Genomic DNA, 17173 nt, shown 5'->3' on the forward strand with positions numbered 1-17173 from the left:
TGCACATACACGCACACACACCTGCACATGTGTACACGTGTGTACACATACATACACCCCTCTGCACTTGTTGCTCCCGTCAGCAGTGCCCTCTCACCCTACTTCCTTCTGTGTCAAAGTCCAGGTTCTGCAAAGAGCTGCTCCCCACACCCTCCTGGATGTGCTTGCCCCCTACTGTGGCAGTGGTCTTAATTAAACTAGGGACCCTAGAGCCCAGAACAAGGCCAAGACCCCAGGAGGTAATCAGTGCTTAACAGATGCATGGAACTAAGTGGTCCCTCAAAGACATCTTCTGCCAATATAAGGAGAAAAATAGGGAGGGCTGGGATAAATTCCAACCTAGCTCCTTCCACTGAAGCACAGAGGAGGCAAGCAGCTTATGCAAAATCACACAGCAAGTGAAAAGCCAAAATACTAGAAACTGGCCAACCCCCTTCCATGGGCAAGAGCCAGGACACAACTCCAGGGCTTTGGATGGCTGCTGGGCCTGTACAGAAGGCAGAAAGGACAGCCTGGGACTGCCAGGGAGAAACCTGTTTCCAGATCCCAGAGCCCACACCTTCCCTCCTCCAATCTCCTGACTCTCGAAACATCTAGACCCCCAAACCTGCTGCTACTACACCTCCCACCCAGGGCACACTCACCATAGGTGTGGCTGCTCTCAGAACCCACATCCACAGTCCTATTAATACCCACTTGCATCCTGCCACCAAAAATGGCCAAGCCTCCATCCCTGCAAAGTCACCTGGGTTTATTTTTATATCTGTTTGCTTCTAGAAGTGCATGTGAATTTTCCAGAAATGCCCCAACTCCCATCACACTTTCTACAGCCACTTGTGTCAGTCTAAGGCCCTTCTTCTTCCCCAGGGTCCTCTTCTCTGGGACACATGGTGTAGGGCCTCCATCTGCCCCTCCCAGCTCAAGGTCCCTCTGAGCTGAGCAGGAGTCCTGGAGTGGGGGCACATTGGGTGGGGTGTGAGACCTGACTACTGCTGGGCTGTGGGGAGGGAGTGGGAGGCAGGAGAGCAGGGACTGGTGACTGCAGTGAGGAAAAAGAGCTCAGAAGGGATCTCATCCCCTCCACTGCCCCTCCACCCCCACCCCACTCCGCAGAGCTGGCTGACCTATGGGCAATGGGAACCTCCAGAGCCAGAATTAAGGGACCTACACATAAGCTTTGAGGGGTTCAGGAGCAACATCTGTGCTCAGCTCAGAGATGTCAGATGGACTCTGATGACGTCCCTGGTCCTTTGCTGCCTGAGTTACCTCCATTAGAGCTGGTCCTTAGGCTTTTGAGGCCTTGATGATGTTCTAGAACTTCCCCCTCCATCCCTGCAGGAACCTGGCAATGTGTCCTGGGGGAAATATGTTTTTCTATAATTCAGGAGTCCAGGATGGACTCTTTATCAAATGGGAAAAGTATTGGAAAGAATGGGACCCAGAGAGGACGCTCGTTAGTCACAGGGAGGCAGCTGACAGGTGTGCGGAGGGAGTTGATGGGTGAAGCTCTGGCAACCCAGCCTGCTGCCTAAGGGCACGGCCTGGGGAGGTCCACGCCCGCTGTCTCGCCTGACTCGGCACATGCAGGGGTGTTCTGCCCCCACCAGACTGAGCAGAGACTGTGTCCACTCTGACTAGGGAATCACAGAGGCCCAGCCAATCTTGGCCCTGACATGCATTCTCTGAGAGGCAGCAGCAAGAGAAAAGGCAGGGAGGAGGGAAGTAAGTTAGGAGGGTGGTCCAGGGGTCATCTTTTAAAGGCCCTGAGTTTCAGACCTGTGACTCAGGCCACGGAGGCAGAAGTGCAGGGCTGTGGGCTGACCTGAGGTTTCTGTACAGCGTGGTCCTGGCGCACGGAGTCCACCTGCTCCCATTCTGCAGATGCAGAAACTGAGGCCCAGGAGGGGGACAATACCGCCAACCAAGTGAGTGCGCCCCGAACAAGGACTAGACCCACAGCCCAGGCCTCCTCCCACTCCTCTGAGCTTACCAAAGAAAAGGAGGAGGTACTGAGAGGTGGCCACCACTCATTAGGCACCTACTGCATGCCAGACTGCTCTAAGCCCTTTACGTCATTCCTGCATTCAGTTTTCAAACACTATCGGGCAGATATCATTAGCTTCTTTTTTAAACAGAAAAGAGGTCCAGAGTGGTTGAAAAACTTGCCTGAGGTCACAGAGCTAGCAGGATAGAGAGCAGAATTAGAATCTGTGTGCTCTGGCCCCAAGCTCAGGGCCTTAGCCCCTCCATTAAAGTACCTGTGGCCCAGCCCAGGTGGTAGAATGGATGCAGGACACTGGGAGGAGGACAGGCAGGGATGCCCATTAGCACTAGCCTGTGGCCCTGACTAAGGAGTGACCCAGCCCCACACTTACTCGCCCACCCTACCCCTCTGGATCCCAGGCTGGAGTCAGACTTGTCTAGGAAGGTCACCAGCAGGGGTCCCTGGCTCCCAACCTGCCCCACTGCCTGCACCCTCCTCACCTGATGTCATCCTCATTGGCAAAGATGATGACTCCCCTGGCGTTCGAGGTCTCCAGGAGGCGCCGGATGATCTTGTCAAACTCCCCAGGCTTGGGCTCCCGCGGTATCTTCACCGACTGGGCAATGCACACGCCCCCTGTAGGATGGACGTTGGTCAGCCTGGGGCGGACAGGGGAGCACCAGCCTCTCTCCCCTGTACCCCACAACACACTCCCTCCAGGAGAACGAGACTGGAGCTGCCCAAGGTTCTGCCATTCACCAGCTGGGTGGCTCTGGACATGTCACTCAAGTTCTCTGTGCCTCGGTTTCCCCATTATAAAATACGTTGCTGGAAAGAGGCAATACAGCATCATGTTTAGGATCTGGTCTGACAGGGTTCAAATCTCAGCTCTGCTACTTACTGCTATGTGACCTCAGGGCAGTTACTGAACCCCTCTGTGCCTCAAATATATCACCTGTGAAGTGAAGATGATAATACTACCTCCTCATAGGGTTGTTATAAAACTAAGTGAGTTAGTGCATGTAAATACAATAGTATCTGGCACACAGTAAATGCTTAGTAAAATTGATTATCTTCATTGTAACCACATCATCAGGTTTTTTGGGGAGTGAATCTGAGAATGAGAGCAAATGGGCTATCAGTGTCCCCCACACCCACCTCCAGGGCTCTCGTCCCGAGGCCCTGAGCTCATCAGCAGGCCCCTCAGAAAGAGCAGCGTGCGCAGCTGCTGGCTGGGCCCACACATCCTGGGCAATGATGCTGCAAATCCAGCTTAGTTATCATCCAGGTCTCCCCAGGTTCCTTTCTGGGCACTCACAGGCCACGCAGTATGTAGGCTCTCCAGCTCCCACCCTGGCCTGGCAGGGTGCCTTGACACGCCAGCCTTCCCCCCTCCTGTTTGAGATCAGATTCCCAGTGGGGAGCCCCAGAGAGCCTGGGAGGGCCATTCTAATGGCAGTGCTTTAGGAGGAGCAACTGTAGGGGCTCTGATTGGGGTCAGGGGGCCTTTGGGAGCCCTTCTGTCACGATGACCCACAGCCTACTTAGCTGGGTCCTCAGAGAGGGGACCCAGGGCCAGCCTGCCTCTTCCTCCTCTGCAAGAAACCCAGCACCAAGCCTGAAGGAGCATCAGGATGCAGTCAACACACCAGAGTCAACTTCACACCCAGGCTGGGCAGCTCACAGAAACCCTGGGGCGTCTACACATCACCCAGCCAGCTGCCAACCTCAGACATGTCTCTCCAGTGTTGGCGAGGGACAGGTGTCACTCGTATTTAAATCTGCCTTTATCTCCTGGTATAAAAGCACATCATCAACCACATTTGACAGATGAGGCAACTGAGGCTCAGAGAAGAGAAGTGGCTTGCCCAAAGCCACACAGTTCCTGGCCCTACTGGGGTACAGAGAGGTACTTCCCTCCAGGGAATTAGACCCCAGGGCCTCTGATGGCAGAGGCAGGGCTCAGTTGATGAAAAAGCATGAGGAATTATTCTTAATGAAGCCTGACCCTTTATTAAGACCATCACCCACCTCATAGTCCCACTCAAGGGTCCTGCCCAGCTCTAGCTCAAACACGACCCATTGGGGCCCCAGCCAATGCCTCAAACCATCCACCTTGGCTGAGAACCCCTGGGCCTCAGAATGGCCTCTTGGTCCAGACTGGGGCCACCGGAGGCTTCTGCATAAGCTCCCTGAACCTCTGTGTCAAGGCCTAGGCTGCAAGGGGCTCAGAGTACAAGGGGATGCAACCCACGCCCCCAGCCCCATGGGGAAAGGTGCCAACACCCAGCTCCATCCAAGAAGGGCCTCTAACCATGGGCATAGTCGGCAACCAGGGAAGACTGCCCAAAGGAGGTGATCCTCAGCTGGGTCTTAGATGGAGGAGGCAGAAGCAGCAAGGGTGGGGGTGCATTCTGGGGAGAACAAGGTACAGGGGAGTAGAAGGAGGCTGCTCTGTGTCAGGCGCCTGCTGGGCCTGGGGCCACACAACACACACACTCTCTCACATCCCTGTCCCCAGGAGGTGGACCTGCTGCTCCTCTGCAGCAGGCAAGGCAGCCATAGTCCCATGCCCCTACCCTGACCAGCACCTACCTCCCTTACTTTCTGCTCAGTCAGGAAGACCAAGCTCCTCACTCCTCTCCTAAGATACGCAAAGAACTCCCAAGCTCCAGAGAAGAGCACGGTTACCAGGAGCTCATGCGGAAGGAGAGGAGAGAGGGAATGAGGGTCCTTGAGCAGGACTGGGTCTTTTTAGTCCTGGGATGCAGGGAGAGCCAAGGGGACCCAGTCCGCTGCCCAAAGCGCTGGCCTGGCACTAATGGCAGCCAGGCAGACACTCAGCTCCAGCTAAATCCTCCATATGGTTGCTTTCCAGTTAGAAAGTGGGCCAACTGCAACATTTCTCCCCCATCTGGGGAGACAGATGGACAAGAGGAGGCGGCTGGATGGGGATGAGGGTGAGCCACCTGGCTGCAGGAGGAAGGGGGGCCCAGGGGCAGAGGGGAGGGGCGCAGGGATGGGAGTTAATTGTTCTCCAACAGGGAGAAACTCAGGTTAAAGACTTTCTTGGGCAGTGTTCTGTGAGAGGGTAAGAGGTTGGTGGGATGACCCCGCCTGACACCCAAGGCATATCTTGCATGCTTAGTTTTGCTGGTGAAGGAAGAATTAGGTGACCACAGCTCTGTCAGCAAGAATGTGAGTCACAGGCACTTGAGACCAGAGTGTGGTCTGAGCCGGGTGTGATATTCTTACAACCACAAGAGGAGTGGGGGACTGGAGCAAGTTTGGGAGTTAGGAAGAGCCCATTGACACTGGTGAACGTTATGGAGCATCTAACCCACGTTGACTATTATCTGCAGGTGTTACATTACACTCATCTGACGTCAGTATCATCAGCACAGCTCCTATGTACAGATGAGGAAACTGAGGCACAGAGGAACTAAGTTACCTGACAGAGCTCACACAGCAGGTAAGTGGGACTGCAATCCAGGTCTGTGTCCAGAACCTCTCGGGCAGAGAAAGAGAAGGCCTGGGTCACTGGGTCTCTGTTAACTCCCATCTCCTGCAGCCCCTCCCCACCCCTGGAAAGACCCCAAGTCACACATCAAGCCTGCCAGCCCTCCTGTGTCCAGCCCCTGCAGCCACAGCTCCAACACTGTGGGAACCTTCGCTAACACCCCCCTGGAACACACTCTTCAAACCTCTCCACCAAGGCGGGGGCACTTCTTCACATCCTATTCCTTTTCCCCATGGTCTCTCTGACTGGATAAAATAAGAATCCATGAGTCCATACTGCTAGTAAATATGATCAAATTAAACCCACATAGCAAAGAACAAGCCCACTCCCTATCTCCAGGCACAGCCTGGAACCCTCCAACGTCCCCAGCTCCTGACACAGGATCATAAGGAGGGAGGGGCATGGAGGAGTCTGGGGTTCCCCATAGCGCCCTAGGCCCTTTTGGATCCCCCTTGGCAAGCCCCTCACCCTGGCAAGCACCCAGCTGCCACATGCCAGCTGCATACGGCTGCCGCCAAGTCAGTGCCTCCACCTGCAGGGCCAGAGGCAGGAAGCCACAGCCACTTGCCAAGAACAGCTGAGCATATGGAGATAATAGGGACCTCAGAGACCTCCTGCCCAGGCTGGACTTGGAGCGAGGAGACTGAGGCCAGAGAAGGGCAGTGCTTTGCCCCGGAACACACAGCAGCTGGGGCAGAGCCCACTGCAGGTGAGACCCTCACCACCGCGCCAGGGGTTTAGAATCCAGGCCAGGTCTCTGGCTGCTTCCCACCTGCCTGTCACTGTATAAGCAGGCCCACCAGAACTGAACCCCCAAATGAGTAGGGCACCCCATACCTCCCTGAACCCCACCAGCCCACTCACCAGTCCCAGCTCCCCGACTGCCACCCCCACCCTCACCCCGGCCCTGCAGTGAGAGCCCAGCCCACCCCGGCTGTGGTGGCCCCAAGCTGACCCTGGGCCCACAGCTGGCTCACATGTGCTGTCCCACCAGTCAAAACTGGTTTGTCCTTGGTCCTACCCCTCAGGGCCCTGCCTCTGCTACAAGAAAACTGAGCATCGTGAAAAAGGAGCATCATTAGAAGGCTTTGGAGACCACATGGGCTTGGTGCTGTCCCGTAAAGCTGGGTATGCTGGGCGCCAGCCAGCACGTCCCCTTCCACACTCCATCCCAGACGAGCTCACACACGGCATGAGAACATGTGCACAAAGACGAACTCACTGCAGCACCGTTCAAAACAGCAAAAAAATTGGAAACTACCCAAATATTTCGCAGCAGAATAAAATGTAGTGTTTGTGTAATGGACTGTTACGGAGTTCAGGTGAATAAAACAGCTCTTGTGGATCGGCACGACAAAATCCTGAAAACAAAGGTGACTGGAGAGCAAATTGCAGCAGGATCAGTCCCACTTCTGCAGAATTTAAAGACGACATACACTGAGATTTATCACATATGGACACACACACATGTGAGCAAAAGCTACATGAAGATGGGAGATTCTGTCTGCTGGAGTCGTTGCAAGCTCCCCAACGCCTAGAACAGTGCCTGGCACATACCAGATGCTCAATAAAGGCTCACTGAGTGACTAAAGAAGGATGAGAAGGGATCCCACCACCTTCAGAGTCACGGTTACCTCGAGCAAGGGAAGCACAGGAACAGGGTTCCACAGGGGGGCTTCCAGGCAATCCATGCAATCAGATGCAAATATGGCAAAAATGTAAATGCTTGGTAAATGTGCACACCAGGACCCGGGCCAGACAAAACTCTCAGTCACAAGTGACAGAGAGGGTGTTCCAGTCCTCACATGCGCTGTCTGACAAAGAACACACCAGGGCACACTCGAGCCTCCCTTCGTCCATCCATGAAATGGAGCCACCCAGTGGCATTCGGGGTCCATTGGAGGCGGGGGCTGGAGAGCCCAGCTGGGGCTGCCCTTCTCCGGCCAGCCAGCAGCCTACTGAAATCCTACCTTCCCCTGAGGAGGGCTCTGACGTGGGCAACCCTCCCGAGTGCAAGCTGGAGCCCTGCACCACCCCACCCCCAGGCTCCAGGCACCTGTCCTGATTTGAATGTGACAAGAGTCTCCACTAGGGAAACTTGATATTGGTTTCCTGTTGTATATGTGGTCTCTGTGCCCTTTCCATTTGCGATCTGGTGACCTTTCCCAGTGTTCTCCAGGCCTAGCCGAGGCATCTGTGTCGGTGTCTGCCCCCACGTGCCCTCCCCAGGGACAGGGCTGCATCCGTGTGTTCGTTTGTTCATTCATTCATTCATTCATTCATTCATTCATTCATCCATTCGTTCGTTCAAGAAGTGCCCTGCTTAGTTCCTAGCACAATTGATCCTTAAGAAACGAGAGCAAGGAAGACCCCTTCCCTGGGACCCCGACCCTAGTTGGAAAAGTGAACCAGGAGTGAGTGTCAGCCCGAGGAGAAGCCCCTGCCCGATGGGAGCACGCCGTGGCAGAGAAAGGCCCACTGGGTGCCCGGCCTGCTGCACACTTCCCCAGACATGGTTCATTCAGTCACACACTCTGCCCCACCACTGCCACCACTGCCTTCTCACCATTGACGTGACACATGTTCCCTGAGCACCTATGTTTCACCTGGTTTAGATGCTGGGAGGCAGCAGTGAGGGCAGCCCTGCTCCTCGCACGCAGCCCACATCACAGGGCAGAGTGATGGAAACCATGCTGGAGTCAGGGCAGAGGTAGAAAAAAGCAGGGTGAAGGGAAAGAGGGAGCTGGGGCTGAGCCCTTCACGCCACCCAGTGTCCCCCTTGGGGACAGGAGGCTTGAGCCAGGCCACACAGCTGAAGAGGCAGAGGCAGGTTTGGGCTCTGCTGGGACTTTTCTCTAGGAGCTGCTGCCTTGCCTGAGAGCCAGGGATTGAAAACACTTTGGACTTGTAGATCCCACCCTCAGTGAGGGTTCTCTGCTGAAATGACCTTGTTTTCCTGCCCTCTATTGCCCGGCTGTCCACGCCTGGCCCCTTCCATCCACACAGATGACCCAAGGAGCTTGTCCGAGGGCTGGCGCTGGGAAACCTAGGGACACTAAGGTACACTGAGGGGGAGCCTGTCAGCCTGCTCTCTGGCCTGGAGGGTCTCCCTAATGCCCATGGTCTTAGGGTTACACACAGTGTGATCATCGTACCTACACTCCTTCCAGTGCCTCCCTGCCCCACTGATGGCTCTCCCCACCCCAGCTATCTACTTTCCTGCAAGGCTGTCTCCTCTAAGCAGCCCCCAGATCTCCTGTCTTCTTGGCCCGCCACCCTGGTGGCTGGGAAGGCAGAGAGGAAAGGCCGCCCACTGGAGCAGCCTGCTCTTGCTCATGCCCTCCCAAGCAGGGGGCAGTCAGGGGACCCAGGCTCAGCTTAGCCACATTCCCCCGGCTTGGGCAACCCTCTCGCTCTCCTCAGGCTTCTTCCAGTCCTTCCTTCACTCTCTGACTCACCAGGAGACCTACCCTTGCCAGGTCCCAAGGCAAGGCTTAGGCCTTTCCCAGGAAGATGCTAACTGCCCCACCCGCAGGCAGTGAGGCAGCCCAGGTGACCAAGATAGGGCACTGCATCCACAGCTCTCAGGGGACTTGGTGCCCACGTCCTTCTTGCTCCAGCGCCCAGGGCCCGGGGGTCACATTCTGCAACCCAGGCTGCTCACTCTGCCCAAGCAGCACCCAGGGTGCTGGGCTTCAAACAAGGGAGGAAAAAAAACCGTCTAGAGCATCAAGCAATCTCCCTGCAGCCCAGCCCCGCAGGGAGCACAAGCAGGGCTGACCTCTCACAGTCAAAACAAGTATTGACAGCTGTCGGAGGTCAGCAGACCCGGGTTCCTCTCCTCTTTCTCTTCACTTTGGTTTGTCCTCTTCAATTTTAAAGGGGGAGAAAACAATGAAAAGACAAATTCTAGGAAATCAAGTGGAAAAATCTACATTACAGCAAAATGTGAAGGCAGCAAATGGCAATGTGGAGAGAAAGGGGGGAGTTACACAACCTAAGGGGTCCCCCAGGCGCCCCTAGGTTCCCAGCAGGGAGGGGGGGAGGCATGAGGGAGGCTGGGTGTCACCCTGGACCATATGGCCTTACACACACACACATGCATGCATGCATGCACACACCTGCATACAGATGTGTGTGCATGCAAGCATGCTCGCATCAACACATGTGCTCACACAGTTCTTCCCTCCTTTCCTTCCACTCCAAAACCACGCCATCTCCCAAAATTTGCAGTCAGCAAAGGGGTCAGTGACTAATAAGGTGCTACTTTTGTCTTCAACTGGAAACAAAGCCTTTACCTAAATAAATGGAGCTCTATGCCAGATCCCAGGCAGCGGAGCTGTGGCCACAGGGGTGTTCCGAGGTCAGGAAGACACCCAAGCCCTGAGTGGGTGCCCCTAACCTGAGGCTCTGCCAGGGTGAGCAGGACTGTGCAGGACAGTGAGGGGGTGGACTCCAGATGGGTCTGGGGCCCCAAAGCGGGCTAGAGGTGGGGGCTGGGTTCAGGCCCGGTTCCCTGCCCCAATCCCTTTCTGCTCCTGCTCTGGCCCCACTCCCCACCATCCACTCCAGCCACATTCTAAAGCATAAATCTGACACATGGATGCCTGCCTTGATGGCTCCGTGTGTGTGTGCATGTGTGCATGTGTGTGCGTGCAGGTATATGTGTGTGTGTGACATCTCCTCCTCAGGTCTGCAACATCCGACCTCACCCTCGTCCCTACCGGAATTCACCATCCTACCACATCTGCTCCCCAACAGGCTTGCAGATGCTGCTCCCTCAGCCGTAAGGGCTCCAGGGGCTGGTCAGTGACCCTCTGGTTACTCACTGCAGCTCTTCCCTCACGGGGCCTTGGTCATCACCTTAGTGTCTGTCTCGCCACTCAGCCCCTTGCGGGACCCAGCACACATGCTGTGCCTGCTCAGGACAGGCAGCAATTCAAGCTTCCTGGATGCATTAGCCACCGAGTGCCCAACTGGCAGGGATGGGAGGGCAGTGTGGCAGGAGCTGCAAGCAGGGGAGTGGCCGGAGGCTCTGCAGGGATCTGGGGCAGGGACCTGCACTTGCCCAAACCCTCCCACCTCCTCTGGGAGTGTCCCTAACCCCCACAGCCCGCTGTGACTTCCCCTCTGTGTCACCACCTGTCACACTGAGTGCCCAGACATCTGTGTGCACACACACTTTGCACTTGGCACTTACTTTGTGCCAGGTTCTGGGCTACAGAGATAATCCACCCATAGTGTCTGCCCTGGCAGGACCTGCCTGTGAGCTCCATAGACACACGTGGGCCAGGAGTCACGGAAATCTGGACACCTCTCTCAGTCTTGCCTTCTCTTGGGATTTTACTTCTCCATCTAGATGCAAATTCCTTGCTATGAGCACTTAGGAAATACACATGTGAAAGCAGAACAAGTTAAAAAATATATAAGATAGCTGAGCGAACTGGTGAGGCCCCATGGGCCCAGGGCCTGAAAAGAGCTGGGCCAGTAGAGAAAGACATGAAATAATGCAGGCTGTGGGCTCTAGGAGGGGGAGACAGTCACCCTGGTTTCCCACCTGAAGGTGTCTCTCTAATGCACTCCATCAAAGGACTGTGCAAAGCATGAACACTGCACCTGCATACAGCTTCCCAGGCCTCCAGCCCGAGGCAGAAGATGGTGGCTCCACCGCCTCCTGGCTGTGTGATTGTAGAACTGTTATTTAGCCTCTCTGAGCATCACACTTTCCATCTGCAAAATGGGGGAAGGACTTAAAAAAACTCCATCTTGTGAAGTTGGAGTGAGGACCAAATACGATGGTGTTTGTGAAGGCCTGGGTCTGCCTCCTGAGCCAGTGCCTTTGGGGAGAGGGCAAGGCCTCGTGGGAAGGGCTGCTAAGGCAGGAGGGCAGGAGCTGGAAGGACAGGGACCTCACCACCAAGCTGGGGTCGGGTCCCAGGGCTGGTGGGGCCCCTATGTTCCGGGGATCAGAGGCACCAGGCTAAACCAGAACTGTCCCCAGGGACAGAGGTCCGGGCAGAACCGAGGGTCATAGCTTGGAGGCCCAGGGCAGGACACACATCCTTTCTTTCCTGAACAATCTCAGCACATACACCCCAACACACACACACACACACACACACACACACACACACACTCACAAATCAAAATCACATACCACACACCACCTCAACTTCATACAATCTCAGTCACAACCTTCACATAGAGACCCACAGCCCTACCCCATATCACAAACATAAACCCGGAGACAGCCTCATTCAACCTCACAGCCAGAAGGACACGCACATGGCCACACACAGGCACTGACGCACAGCCATACCTCCCGCCATCCCACAAGCTCACGCAGAAGCCCCATAGCTTCATACAACCACACTCAACACACCCAGCCCCCCAGTCACACCCTTCACAGTCACACAGCCACAAACCTGTGCCACTGGCACACAAGTCACATGTCCACACCTCCCTGGAGCCACTAGGCTAGCCTGGGCCACATCTTGACACCATTAATACCTCCCCTTTGCTGCTGGTGCAGAGGGTGGCCTGGCTGGGGAGCACCAGTGGGGGATGGATCCCGTCTTTCCAGTGAAACCCTCTCCCTAGGCTTGCCAGACCCTCCACTCAGGCCCAACCCTGCCCCTGCGGAGAAATAGGCTGGCTCTGGGGGTGCAGGGGGCACAGGCATCAGAGGGCTGGCCTGGTGTGGCACAGGAGGCTGAGCCTGGGTACAGGCAGGGCCCATGTCCCACCTCAATCACCCACTTGTTTGGTGATAAAAGCCACTTCACCCTGAACCTCCATTTCTGCATCTATGACATGAGATGATGCATTGTCCCCCCTCCCAGACATGCAGGGCTGTTCTGAGGATTAAAGGGTTTGCCTGTGGACAGGCCCAGTCCTGGGGGGGATATTCTGGGGAGGGGGAGGGTGTGGGCTTTGGGGGACCAGTCAGAGCAGCTATGGGGCTCAGGGCCTCTGAGCTAAAGCTGCGGTCCCCTCCCCAGGAGGCCCTGGGCAGCAGCAGCCTTGCTCAGAGCTGCATTATTCATGGCACTCAGCTCTGAGCAGAGGGAAATTTGCTGAGCGATTGACCTAATATCTTAACACAAACCTATTTAGGCAAAACACCTTTGAAGCAAGAAAGGAGGAAGAAAATAGAAAAGAAAACCAAGGTGTTTGGAGGCAGGTGATGGCGGGAGGGGAATAGGGTGGGGCACAGAGGGATGGCTGGTTCCTGGCCTGCCCCCACCCCAAGGCCCCCCTGGGAGACCCATGCGCCCCTGCCCTCGCCCAGCCCCCCAGGCCCCCCTTCCCCCACTCCCAGTGGTGAGAATGGGGGAAAACCACCCATTTCTTAGATTTGGTTCCGCGAGGGGGGTCTGACCCAGAACTTTTAAGAATTCATTGAGAATCCTCTGCCAAGGAGCCACTTACAGAACAAGACCCCCAGTCCCCTTCTCCACCTGCCCCCACTCCAGTGGCACACATCGGGGGTGAGGTCATGCAGTAGCCCCTCCCCCCTTCCTCGGCCTCACAGCTCCGCACACTGCCACAGCAGGGCCACTCTCTCCACCTCATCCCAGATGTTCCCATCCTTGAGCTTCTGTTGGTTCCTCTCACAGACTCTCCTACTTCTTCACCTGCCCCACCCCACCCAGCCTCGGGGCCCAATTTCTCCTCCTCCATCTCCTGAAACATCCCAGATCCATCCCCAAGTTGGAACTCATCGCTGCCCACTCAGGGTCTCATCATACCCTCCCTGCTGGCACTTGCCTGTGCTGTGGTCAGTTCTATAATTCCCATGCTTCAGGGCATGAGGGCTGGAGCCAGGTTGTCTGGGTTCAGATCCCAGCTCTGTCACTTCTGAGCTGTGTGACTTTGGATAAGTTACTTAACCTCTCTTTGCCTCATCTCCTTATAATAGAATATGAAGAACAAATAAGTTAATACATGCAAGGTGCTTAAAACAATGCCTGGCACATGAGCAATCAATATGTGTTTGCTATTGCTATAATATTATTGTCAGTTTCCTCTAGCCCATAAGCCCCTTTGGGGGAGACTGTGTCTTTCTTATTTCTAACTCTGAGCTGCAGCAGAGTGCTAGGCATAAGGTCAATGTCGAACTGAGCCTAATTTCCAGCAATGTCGTCTGCCTGGCCTCTTCACCCCAGACCCCTGGGGAAGAGGAGCTGGCGCTGGGCTGGTGGTGGAGAGCCCTGTGTGGGGCCGGGGCCTGGAGGAATGACCTCTGCCAGCTCCACCCACAGCCAGGCAGGGAGGGGCCAGGGTTAAGGGCCAGCGGCAGGCCTGTGGTTTCGCCTGGGAAGAACTGGCAGCTGCAGGCCAGGATGAAGTATTTAGAAGCCCACATCCCCAGAAAGTGGAAAATGACAAGCAAAATGAAATGTTGTGATGTAGTTACCCAGGCACGCCAAGTGCGTCTCCTGCCGGCAGCGGGCTCAGCACCCCCAACCTGCCACATGCAGGCATGGGGTAATGAAGTCCTCCCAGATCCTCGCCCCCTCTCTTTAGGCCAAAGTAGGGAGAGGAGTGGCAACGAGCTGACCTTTTCAATGGCAGAATGGCAGGACAGGGGTCCAGCCCTGGTACTGCATGTATCCGGAGCCATCCCTTCACCCCACCAGGCCTCAGCTTCCTCAGCCAGAAAACAGGACTGCTGACCACATCTGGGAGGAAAGACCAAGACAATGGGTGGGAGTGTGCCCCATAAATTGGCCTCGGTGGAGGATGGTGGTGAGGGTGGAGGCCTCCTGCAGCGAGGAAGGACAGCAGCGGACATCAGCCCGACCCAGCGCGCCATGAGAGGCGTTCCTGAAGCACAGGTGGTAAACTGATGGACAAAGGTCAAGGGTTGAGACCCAGATGTGGGCCTGAGGCAGGAGAGAGGATCACCTCACCACAAAAAAACAGCCCCAGGCTCTTCCAACACTGTTGGGGGAGAGCCTGGGACCTGCTTGGACAGATATGGGAGTGGAGCAACAGGGACCAGGGAGACAGAAAAAGGGGACTCTAGGCCTGAATCCCTGGAGCAGCCTTGAGTGGGCTCAGGAGGGCACCCAGGAGCTGGAGAGCTGGGGGAGGGGTGCTACCAGCTGCTAGTTTTTCTCAACAGGTACCTGGAGGGACAACTTTTCCTACTGTGGAACTATCCCATGTTGCAGTACAAGGGTCAGCCTGGGAAGCTGGGCACTAGTCGGTAGGATCCCACATCACGGTGACATTTATACTGACACAAAAATGCCCCCAGGGTGGGTTGGGCTGCCCAGAATTGAGAGCTCCTTTCTGATCTAAGCTGGGGCCCAGAGAGGAGCCCAGTCTTCTCAAGGCAGTCCAGCACCGGCCACTCACACACACGCTGCCGACCCCTCTGCAGGCTGACCCCTCAGGACCCCACCCGCTGTCCATACCCACCACTGTCGACACTCACTGTCTTACCACACCCAGGCCATGTCTCCATGCAGACCTCAGCCCGCCCAGCCTGGCGCCCCAACTCTCCACCAAACCTCCAGTCCTACCCCATCACTCCCCTCCCTTGAATTTTCAGGAGCTCTCACCTCCCTCAGGGCAAAGTCCGAGCACTTCAGCCCAATCCTGAGGCCCTGCAGCCTCGTGCCCCATCGCTCCCACTTTCAACAGCACCTGCAGTTGCCAACACACGCCAGGTGTTCCCATCTCCTGGCCTTGCTCAGGATGTTCCCTCTGCCTTTCTGCCCAATTTCCTTTCCCAAACTCCTTCAAGTCATCTCCCATCTATTTCTAAGGATTCAGCCCAAGCCCCCTCCGACAGTAACTCTTCGTGGGTGGCCCAGGTTCCTTCGCCACAGGTGCCCGTAACAATCCCAGTGTCTCAATCACTGCACTTAGCACGGTGCATGGAAATGATTGGACTAGATGTCGCTGTATCCATCAGCCTCTGAACTCTAGGGAGATGGCCACTGCCAGGCCCATGCCAGGCACAGAGCAGTCACTGGTTTAGCAACAAGTTACTAAGCACCTCCCAGTGCCAGGTGCTGTCCTAGACACTGGGGGTATAGCCATGAACAGGAAAGACAGGACTCCTGCCCTCATGGAACAGACATCCACCTAATAAAGTACATGATAGATGCTAAAGAATGAAAGAAGGAAGGAAGGAATGAACGGCTAATTAAGAGCTGACCTATTGTCCAGAAGGTCTCCATGCCTCCCTCCAGCTTCTGTCCCTCCACCCTCCTCTTCCTGCCTTACCCCTCTCATTCCCTCGCCCCATCCTGTCCTCTCTCTGCCTCTCTCCTCCACACACAAGCACACCCTGCTCCCCCATTATTCCATGGTCCCTCATGTTCATGCAGCACTCCTCAGTTAAATAATTTTTCACATTTTCTCTCATTAGCTCCTCCAATTAGCCCACTCTGAGGTACTACATCCAATGTACAGATAAGAACATTGAGCCCCACAAGCCAGAGCCTGGTCCTGGCTGCCTTCACCTTCCCTTTCTCCAGCCTGTCTTCTCCCTCTACTCGACCTTTCTCTCCCTTCCACCTTCTGGGGTCACTGGCAAGTTGCCGCCTCTCTCTACCCTATCTGTACAATGGGGCGGCAGGCAGCCTCTGGGAGACGGGACATGGGACCCGGGCTTCCTCTCCCTCCACCCCTCTTCAGCCACTGCTGTCCCCCTCCCTTTTCATTCTCCTCCCCTCCTCCTCTCTCCTCTTGCTTGTCACTTTGCCCTCCTTCCTCTCTCATGCCAAGGCCTCCCTCGGGCCCAAGATGTCTGCAAAATGGTCATTAGCTTTCCTTCTGGCTCATTAAAAGTGAGAATTTGCATAGAATATCCATATGATTATTCTGTCTAGAGCAAAACAGAGCAGGCATACAATGCACCACGCAAGGTGGGGAGAAAGAGGACAGGCACCATGGGAGGGGAGAACCCCACACAGGAAGAGGCCACACACTTACCCTTGGGGTCTGAGGCCTCAGAGGCAGCCCCCCATCCCTCTTTATGGACTTTTCTGATGACTAATTCACCTGTTTTTGTCATTCTTACAACAACCAGCAAAGTAGGGTCTATATTTATCTCATTTTAAAGATGGAGAAACTGAGAACCAAAGAGGAACAGTGGCTTGTCCAAAGACACACAGTAAGTCCACAGCAGGCCTCGGGGCAGCATTCCACCATGGGTTGCTCACCCCTCATGTGGGCTTCTGCCCTCTCAGGAAAGCTGCCCCCTCTCCTCACTCATAGAAGGAGGTGGCATGAAGAGCCGAATTCAGTCATGGTAGCCCCTTACCCAGAGCACCCTCCCTCTCCCCTGGCACTGACCCACCCATTCTTCAAGTCTCTCCTCCCCCTGCCCCTCCTCAAGGAAGATCCCCCTCCCCCACCCACAACAGTTTAGCCAGATGCAGAGATTTTTGGAAACAACTGCTTCCCAATCTCTCATCCCAGGTCTAAAACTGCATTCAGACCTGCCTCATTCCCAAAAGGATTTACAGCAGTGCCCAGAAATAAACATACTTGGCTAAAAAAAATTGATAACAAAATCAAGGGAAAGGGATCTGCACTTTAGAGATGAGGCTCTCTGCTCAGCGTGCACAGACTGGCCAAGATCTGGAGAAATCGTCATTTGTTGAGGACCTGAGCTGACCCGAGCTTTTCCTGGCAAGGTGGGGGGG

The 17173-nt window shown here is 55.4% G+C and overlaps 1 protein-coding gene across 1 annotated transcript in view; it reads right to left on the minus strand.

The window, feature by feature from the left end:
- The window catches only part of GRM4 (glutamate metabotropic receptor 4), a 115688-nt gene that overhangs the window by 34826 nt on the left and 63689 nt on the right, over positions 1 to 17173 (minus strand). The window contains exon 4 of the mRNA XM_090280791.1: positions 2485 to 2620. Coding sequence (XP_090136917.1) covers positions 2485 to 2620 — 136 coding nt within the window. The remainder of the gene's footprint in view (positions 1 to 2484; positions 2621 to 17173) is intronic.

Source organism: Furipterus horrens, unplaced genomic scaffold (genome assembly GCF_987537825.1).
Source record: "Furipterus horrens unplaced genomic scaffold, mFurHor1.1.pri manual_scaffold_6, whole genome shotgun sequence".
Lineage (NCBI taxonomy): Eukaryota > Metazoa > Chordata > Mammalia > Chiroptera > Furipteridae > Furipterus > Furipterus horrens.